The 9,660-nt window shown below is 42.4% G+C and overlaps 1 protein-coding gene across 1 annotated transcript; it reads right to left on the minus strand.

Moving 5' to 3' along the window:
• Positions 1-471: 471 nt before the first annotated feature.
• BLACAT1 (BLACAT1 overlapping LEMD1 locus) lies at positions 472-9,075 on the minus strand. The gene is made up of 4 exons (XM_084853280.1): positions 8,861-9,075; positions 7,923-8,099; positions 2,270-2,515; positions 472-2,036 (listed from the first exon to the last, which is right to left on the minus strand). Exon 1 carries the CDS (start codon positions 9,037-9,039, stop codon positions 8,938-8,940), a length of 102 nt encoding a protein of 33 aa, XP_084709406.1. The 5' UTR covers positions 9,040-9,075; the 3' UTR covers positions 472-2,036; positions 2,270-2,515; positions 7,923-8,099; positions 8,861-8,937.
• Between the last annotated feature and the right edge of the window lie 585 nt (positions 9,076-9,660).

Genomic DNA, 9,660 nt, shown 5'->3' on the forward strand with positions numbered 1-9,660 from the left:
CAGAACTTCATTGATTTTAAGAGCTGATGGCCCCCAAATGATCCCTAATCCCACTGAGAAGGGCTAGACATGGAGGAGAGCTGTCTGCTACACATGCTTACTTGGAAGTAACTCATCTTCATTGACCTCACTGAGCCCGGGGGGGGGGGGGGGGCAGAGGTGTGGGGAGCAAGCTCCACTCATTTGCTGCCCCACACCTACACAGGAGATGTTCAGCTCTACTTGTGGGACTCCACCCACCCACCCCCAAACTAATATGGTTTCAGGTTTGCCCCATGTAAGCAAAAAACGTTTTTTGTATATACTACATTACTGGCTACTGTTTGCTGTGGGAGGAGCTAAGCCGATTTATTGAAAATCTGTATTTAAACTGAATCACCTCAAAAATTTGTCTCCATGTAGATTTGGCCATAGACTGCAACTGAACTTAAAGATGTTCAACTGGTCTGTGGAAGGGAATAAACTAAAGCTTGTGCTTATCAGTAACACTTTATTTTGTATAGCACCTTCAACCCTAAATACATACAATATTACTGTTATCTCCCAAGCTGTCAGTATCATTGTTCCCAGAAGAGGAACTTGCTTGGAGTCATAAAGCAAAGACAGGAAGAGTTCACCTTATGTCTCCATAACTTCTCAGCAAGTTTTCAGCCCTGTGGAAAAGGCTGCTTTCATGTGGCTAGCTAAGGAAACATTTGTGAGTGTGTCTTATTTCCCTTAGATATATTGCCTTGTCATGCTTTCAGGTAGGCCCAAGGTGTGTACATCTAGCATCTCAAAGCCTCTGGGTTTGAATGAGGCCTGTTTCTAGATTACACATATTTCTGAGAGCATGGCACACTTTTAATCAAAATAAACTACTGTGCACTAGTCAGAGTCCAGCATAATTAATTCAGAGTAAACTTAGACTATACCTGTATGTAAATATCTGTCTATAGATATTGAATAGACTTTAGCTGAAACATTAGTTATCCATATACACAAGTGTGGTACCCTTTAGTTACCCATAAGTGTGACTGTGCAAACTAGCTGCAGGTACATTCAATAAACAGATAGTGCAGATGACTATTATTCTCATGAATCAGAGCTACAGAATCAATACAGCACACAATTGTGCATACTGCATACATAAATGTGCACAGGATTGCAGTCAATGACACCACGTGGAGCAAAATGCCTGTTAGTTACAATGGTAATTATGGCAATATTTGGCCCATGCAGTATTTTCTGTGGACAGAAAAATGAAACGAGAGCATGATTTTAATAAATAACTGGCCTGGGGAAGTGTGCACCTTAAACCAGCTTGAATTTTCAGGGAAATGCTCAGCCAACCACCCTCTGAAAATTAGGGCTCTTAAAGTTTCACAAACTTACTGATCACCCAAGCATTGAGCTTTGAAAGTCATAGAATACATCACATTGCCATAGCAATTAGAGGTGGCTTGGTTAGAAGGTGAGAGGTGGCAAGTTGTTCTTTCATTTCTTCTCTTCTGTCTTCTGAGAGACATGATCCTGAAGAGCCAAATAACCATGAAAATGTAGATGCCGGTCTTGCCCATCCTTTCCCCAAACTCATATCTACTTGAACCTGTAGAAATAAAGTGCTTCTTATATCACCCTCAGTGCAAAAAAGTACATTTGTGGCTATAATTTCTTTTAAGAATCATGTCTACTTTGGATAATATTGGAATGCGGTAACTGTACAACTTACAATATATTTGTTGTAACAAATTCAGGGTTACCAGAATTATTGAGCTTATATCCTCCCTATTTCACAGTATAAGATTTCAGCATTAGTAGTGCAAGTGTAACATAGCAGAGCAGTTTATGTTGGGTAAGATGTTCATTTTTATAATTTTGTACAGTTTCATCTTGCAGGTCTTCGGGAAGACGTTACAACAAGGAATTCGAGTGATTGTTCTTTCCTTGGCTTCATTTCCACAATCTGTGCATGTTCTGTACCCTTCCAGCTTGCCACATAAACATGTTATTTACCTTAAACCAGTACAGGGAGAGTTCTCTTGGCAAGATTACCTCTGTCAAAAGATCAAAACAAAACAGAACTTCAGAGAAAGCTTCATCACAGACACGCGCGCACACACACATTTTTTTTTCTCCTACCCTACTACTGTCATGTAAATCAAACATTTGGAGACCTTATGGTTCCAAAGAAAACTTATATTTATAGAGATAATACCTTTCTATCTTGAAAAATACCCTGAAACAAAGGGTGCTTCCAGATTAGGTTTCTATCCTGCAACTGACCTACCTCAAACACAGAATTTTATTGGGGCAGGGGATGCCCTGATGATGTTGTCTTCCATTTGTAATCCATGTTTTCCCACTACTTCTTCCATCATTTTGCTTTCCCAGAAAAAATCAGTTAAGCTTCCAGACAAGGCTTTTATGGTGTCATCGTGTTGCCTCATTCACTGAATATTGCAGGAGGTCCCAGACAACTTTGTCTTCAACTCATAACCCTGCTTCTTCCTTCTTTTCTCTTACTGCAGAAAATCTGTTAAAGAAAAAATGGAATAGCTGCAAAATGCCTTCTCACTGGTAGCACTAGGCGCCCTCTACCTGGAAGCAGCCAAAGTTCTGGATTATTGTTTCTAATGTTAAAACTCTTCCTACACACCTGCACCCATTGTTGATGCTCTTTAATTTTAAAACATCTTTGTTAGGGTTGAAAACCCTTAAGATATTATTATGAGACTAGCTGATATACCCGGCGTTGCCTGGGATGTAATTTTGTCATAGGCACTATTTGTTAGAAACACATTAAGGTAGGTTGACGCTTCTTGGAAAGGCCCCATAAGAAAGGTGAAAAGTTGAATCCACCAAACTTGATTAAAAAAGCACAACAATTATAATGAGCAGATTGAATAAAAAAACACTACTAAAAATGCAAGAGACTGAATCTATAAGCACTACTACAATATAATCCACACTGAATCTCATACCACTATTAAAATGTTCAACAGAGGCTTCCTTGCTGGATATCGCAGGAACAGGGGAGAGAAACTAAATGCTCTCTACAGTCAGAAAAGAAACCATGAGTAAAGGGGAGGGAACAAACAGCGGCCAGCCAATCCAAGATGAAGGAAGTCAGAGTGAATGGGAGAGAGACCATTAGAATGAAAGCTGGCCAATAGGATGACTCATAGCTGAAATCAGCAACCTGGCCTGTACCATGATTGAGAGGGTGTACTTGTTAGTAAGGGAAAGTATAAACAAAGTAATAATGTAACCCAGTGACCCCTGTCATACACTTTGGCACGTGAGAATGTGAACTAAAAGGGGCAGCAACTTTAGGGCCCAAATGGCAGGCTCAGTGGGCCCCTACGGTGTGATTACACCCAGGGCAGCTCCCCCTTATTCCCTGCGTTACAGACGGCCCTGCAGCCAGCCACAAACACACAAACCCACACATAATTTTTTACTTTTATATATATAGAAGATGTGATTAATGCTAAATGTGATCAGGAAACTACATTTCTCTAATGTGCATGTCTCAAGCAAAAAAAGTCACAACAACTCTTATATGAAGCAGTTCTAAGCTGTATAATGATTTAGAGCTCGCACTAATGCCTGCTGATGTAATCCTGTTGATTTATCATCACTTGGTTAGGAGCTGATACAGCATTGTTTGAATGCACATATATGTGGAAAATGGTGATAGTGCACTTTTCTGAAACCATTGGTTTGTTTGGGGAAGAAAATCCTAAAAAGTTTTGTTGGAGTGGGCTTTTTCAGGATAAGAATACATCTTGAAACTGTAGAAAGCAGTTCTGTGGAAAACATCAGAGGTTATATAGTTGTGCGTATGAGACAAGTGTAACATTTTAAGGGTGATAGAGATGGTTTGGTAGACTTCCAAACAAATATACATTTTCTGTCCTGATACAAACTCTGAGGGGTGGGGAGGAGAATAGTTGTGCAGTTTTCAGCATGGTTCACTGTGAATTCTGGAAAAATTGGCAGTGGTGGATGTCTATTGGCTAGCATTTCCTAACTTCTACAGTGCAGCATATATAGCACAGGATCTTAAAAGAAAAGTTAATAGCAGCAAGTTTATTTTTCCACTTATTACATAGAGATGGGACTTGCACACTTTTTGTGGCTGAAATGTGGTCGGAGCCTGCTTTGAGTGGAAGCTAAACCTTAAACACATTTGTTGTTCAGTCGTTAAGTCGTATCTGACTCTTCGTGACCCCGTTAAACACATTAGACTCTGGTGTTATACCCATGTACTGATGCAATGAATATGGACTTGAGCACACTCCGGGAGAGAGCGCAGGACAGGAAGGCCTGGCGTGCTATGGTCCTTGGGGTCACGAAGAGTCGGACACGACTGAACGACTGAACAACAACAACAACTTAGAAGCAAGAGCCACTGAGTTCCGTGAGACTTACTCCGAAGTAAGAATGCATAGGGTTGTGGCATCAAAAGGGCACCCTTTGCTATGATGGCCAAATTGTACCAGGGAGCCTCCATTGTTAGATGAGTTAGTCATTTTCCTTGTCTCGTCTTGGTGTATGTTTGAACTAGTAAGCGTCTTGTATAAGTATCTTCTTTCAGCTCCATGGCAATAAGAAGAAAGGAGAGAAAGACATCCTGTGAATGTTTCAGACAGATTCAGTGAGGAGGGGGATTGAGTGCCAAATGAATTCTCATTGTGGCTTCAGCCCATTATTGTGCTGCTCTGTACAGTTACAGGTTTGACGCAGCTGAGCCATCTCCTACAGCAACATCATCCCCTAGTGCCTGACAAAGATTAATTAGCATTTCTCTTAGCTTCTCATTTTTTCTTTACTACCACCCCAACCCCCCCCCCCTCCTCAGGGATGACATCGTATGTAGCTCATTGTTGGTCATCTTTGCTGGACAGATATTTGCCATTACCCTCATGGGATAAGAAAATAAAGAAATCATTGTGTGGTTCATGGCAAGCTGCGAAACTAGTAAGTCAGCCTTCCCCAACCTGGAGCCCTCCAGATGTGTTGGACTATAACTCATGGCATGGCCAAAGGTCAGGGAGTTGTATACACATTTGGAGGGCACCAGGTTGTTGAACCTGCTGGAGCCTGAGGAGAGCCTGGAGCTGCTAGCCACCTTGCCATGCGAACTGAGAGTTCACCACAGAACATGCCTCAGCACAGAAAAATACCCACGGTGCAGTACTGGTGCTGTACCTCATGGTGGTGTGAGTGCACTGTGCAAGGGTTTGCGCAAGTCAGAGATTGGCCGAGTTGCCTAGCAGGGTGGGGAAGCAGCAACATTCTAATCTTATTTCCCCCCTAACCCAGCCACTGGTGCTGCTGAGCAACACAGACCACAAAATATCAGCCTTAATCCATTATACAAATACAAAGCATGCCACATACTAGTACTACTGGACATTGACACATACATGATCCTAAGCTACAAAAGGAAAGGGATAGAGAGAGGGCAGTTAGCACGAGGCCTACTGAATAATGCCCAGCCATCACAGGCATTTTGCTTTGTACAGGATGTCAGCTAGCTTGCACCACTGCAAGAGCTGTTGCAGCAACAGGGCATTCCTTAGGCACCAACAGAATTGGGGCTGTTAATTTAGTTTTACCTTGGGACCCATGAGAACTAAACAGCAGTGATGTGGGGTGGAAAACTGCCCACTGAAATAATTTTCCACAATGTTTTTTTTTCCATTTCAGAAACTGCATTGCTTTATAAAATTAATTTTTGGAAACATAATGAATGGGATACTCTACTATATCCATTACAACAGTTTCAAAGTCATAATTACATTTTTCAGGCAGTGATTGTTTTTCCCTTCCCAATGGCACTGCCAAGGTTGAGGGGGACCTGGGCAAGATGCCTTCTAAGCCTTCCCTGGGTACTCCACCTCCCTAGTTTCTCCCCTGCGCGTGTGCTCTCTCTCTCTCTTCTTCCCATGCCTAGCACTCTCCCTCCCTCTGCTATTCCCCATCCCCTGGCACTCTCTCTTCGATGTTTTTTCTCTCCCTCACAAGCAGGTAGCAGCACTTTTTTCTTTCTTTTAAACTTTCAGAAGAGTTCGAGCACACTGCAGAGTGAAGCTGCAGTTGTGACTAGCATCTTGATTTCTCTACAGTGCCTCTGGGCCTATGTGGGTCTACCTAGAGACCCTCTAGAGAAATGAAGATGCTGAGTGCAACTGCAAGTGTTGTGTGTTTTTTTTAAAAGATGTTGCAACTGCATTTGGGGGCTGTGGGGGCCCCCACACCTGGTCCTACTGGCCCCACTGACTCCCCCAAGGAAACATATATACCATCCACAGTTATATATAGCTATAATCCTATATACACTTAACTGGGAGTCAGACTTACTTAACTGAATAGAATCTATGTTTGAGTAGACATGCATAGGATTGTGCTGTTAAACAATGTAAGAGAATAATATTGTTATTGCCATGTCTTAAAATATTTATAAGTATTCCAATAAAATAAATTTCCAAATAAAGTTTGAGTGTGCTTGAATATCCTGTATACTAAAGTAATTCCTTCTCCAATTGTGGATCCTTATGAAACCAAAATGACATCATCCATGCAACATTAAGGAGGTATCAGCAGGCTTGGGGAAACCCCGAGGTTTGAAAAGTACAACAAAAATTTAGAAAAGACACCCACGGGGGGAGAGATGGACCCAAAAGTTCCATGAAGAGTGGGCATGGAATGGTGACTGACTATTGGGGTGAAGGAATGAGATGGAATATCCAGAAAAGGGCATGGCTGGCTAGCTGGAACCTTGAACAGGAGCACTCTGCACTGGAAAACCCTGTTGCAGGTCCCATTGAAAGTTTTAAACCGCATTAAATGCACTTTATTGATTTTTTCCCCTAACCAAATCTTTCAGTTCAACTACTTTTCCCTGTTGGAAAAACTGTAGAATTAACATGGTAAACTATTCAAAAGTTTTGTCTACTAAGTATGATGCTAGGTCAGATCCCAATTGGAAAATTTTCCAATTCAAAATTTTACAGAAAATCCCCATCACTAGGATATGCTTACAAAATTAATTTACCTTGGGGTAATAACAAGAGCTATATGTTGAAAGCATATTGAAATGGAGGGTACTATCCTTCAAGCCACAATCCCCCAGCCCAAAGTAAACCATGGGCCCAGATTACGCAGCCATCAGACAGAATGCATATGCTGGAGTCCCTCCAGACAGAGGGTACCTAGAACTACGAATCAGAAGGCATTGGGCAGGTATCCTGTCTTTTTCTTAACAGATTTCCTGCAGTCAGAGAAAAGGCTGAAGAAGCGATGGGAAAACACAGGAGGGTTATGAGTGGAAGATGACGACATCTGGACCCCATAAAAGTCCATCAGTGAGGCAGGGCAATGGCACACTAAAAGCCTCATCTGGAAGCACCTGTGGTGTACTAGCAGGAAGGTATGAATGAGCTGTCATACCAAAGCCTGGAAGGGATGCACTAGCAGTGCAATCCTATAGGCCAATTGCATGCATGCATGCATGCATGCATGCATAAATAAATAAATTCAAGATTTAAATCTCTCTACCAGCTTTTATATGTGAAAGCGTTTGTCAAAAATGTTCATTAAAATAACCTAATGCAAGCACATTTGTGATTTGCTTTAAAAAAACAACCATCTGCAAATATATTTGATTACTTTGGGGAGGGGTAGGATTAGTGGCAGTGGTAGGTCTGCTGCCTGGCAATAATAAATTCCTTCTTTTTGCCCCAGGTACTGGCTCAAGAGGTACTATATACATATGTTCTTCATCAGTTAAAAGAGCAGCAATTAAAACTATTGAAATAGGGTGTTAGATCCTGCTTTGGGTTTAATCAGGACTAAGAGCACAGCCTGAATTGCCTGAAGGGACTTTGACAGTAGTTTTATTACAAAATAGGTAAAACAAACAAAATCTGTACCTCAATTAACTAACTTCATCTTTGTGTCACAAATACCCATAGTCTGTATGGCTTGGGGTGATTCATATTAGAAAACTGCACAGAATGGCCATTTTGCCCAGCCAGCTTCTGGAGCTCCGGTAACGTTACTCTTTGCACATGGCCATTTCCCCCCCCCCTGCGGGGCCTGCAAAGTCTCTAGGGAAGAAAAATAAGGAGAGAGAGAAATAAATGTAATAAAGCAGATTAACGTCTTCCACATTCTTCCCACTGCCGACACTGATGAGAGAGGCTATCATTCACATAGTGGGTTCATCTCTGCCTGCCAGCATACCTTCCTGTGCTAATCCATCAAGCTCCATGGGAGAGCTGAAAGAGGGAGGGCAGCATCTCTGTCGGGAACATGAAGTCAGACTCTCCCCACCCACCCACCCACCCACGCTCCATAGGATACACTTCTCATTTCCTTGGCTTGTCCCTAACCCTGCACTGACACCTCCAAATCTGTAAGGGAGTAATGTAAAAAAAATATGATAAAGATATGCTAGTCACTACTGGATGCTCCACCCACCAATCCTATCCACTCGTTAGAACAGAGTTGCAACTTTGGCCTGCCTGGGGTTCCCCCAGAAGGCTAAGCCTCCTCCCATGGCCCCCCCTTCCCCCCCAATCATTTGCTGGTTTCCTGTTTTTCCCCCATTCAAAAAGGTTGAAATGCCATCCCTGAGGCTTAGTTATTGGCACTAAGAGATTTAAACTAAAATATGCTGGTATGTTTGGCCCTGCCCCATGTGCCATCAGCCCCACCCACCACTGGAATGTGGCCCCCAAAACTTTTCTGAAATTGATTTCAGCCCCCAAGCTAAAATAGGTTCAACACTCTTGCATGATTGAGCAAGTGGGTTTTCTGGATAAGGGAGATCCATGAAAGGGAGCCTAAAGGGATACCAATATCATACCAAGTTACTGTAGCAGCAGTGCTCTTCTTCCAACCCAGTAATGTTTAAAGTGATGCATAAGGGAATGCCTTCTCCTCTCAAACAGCTGTCTCTTGCTCACTGCTGGACTCTTCCTTTTTCCTCTTCATTTTGCAGAAGCCATGGAGCCCACAAAAGCAAGCAAAGGTGAACTGGGGCATCCCCTAGGGCAGTTGAAGGACAGGAGCATCCAAAGGGAATCTACACAGAGGAAGGCGAGAAAAGAGAGAGAGGGTTGGGACTTTTCCCCCACCCTTTCAGACAGAACATATCTTGCTGGCATTTTATAGCAATGTTCCAGGTTGCTAGCGTAATAGGAAATGACAGGCTTTCTGTCTAGAACGAATCTCAACTTCCCTGAGCCTTGGAGAGCCACTCCCTCTAGACTGACATATAGTCTGACCTGGTAAAAGCCAAGTGCTTGTGTTCCTAGAACATGGGCAACTGCTACTATCCGCAATTCAGATTCAATCCAGGTGTGCCCCCACAAATAGAGTTTTTGGAAGACCCCCCCCTTTTTGGCTTGTTCCCAACAAAGTCCACCAGAAACTCATATTTGAAAAAGTTAATATATCCATAAATAATAATACAATGCGGGAAGGATTTCTTTTTCAAGCACTTTGATATTAAATGTACACCTGTTGTCAACATTCCATTTACAGACAGGTATGAGTTCTAGCATCTCTCATGTTAGAAATTAAGCACTGGGTGACTCGCCCTCATCTCTATCATTCCACCTCACTGTCTCTGATTATGGTCCAATTAATTGCATGTTATCTTTA

The sequence above is a fragment of the Heloderma suspectum genome, chromosome 4 (assembly GCF_057233095.1).
Source record: "Heloderma suspectum isolate Gila_16-S chromosome 4, 16-S_ref, whole genome shotgun sequence".
NCBI lineage: Eukaryota > Metazoa > Chordata > Lepidosauria > Squamata > Helodermatidae > Heloderma > Heloderma suspectum.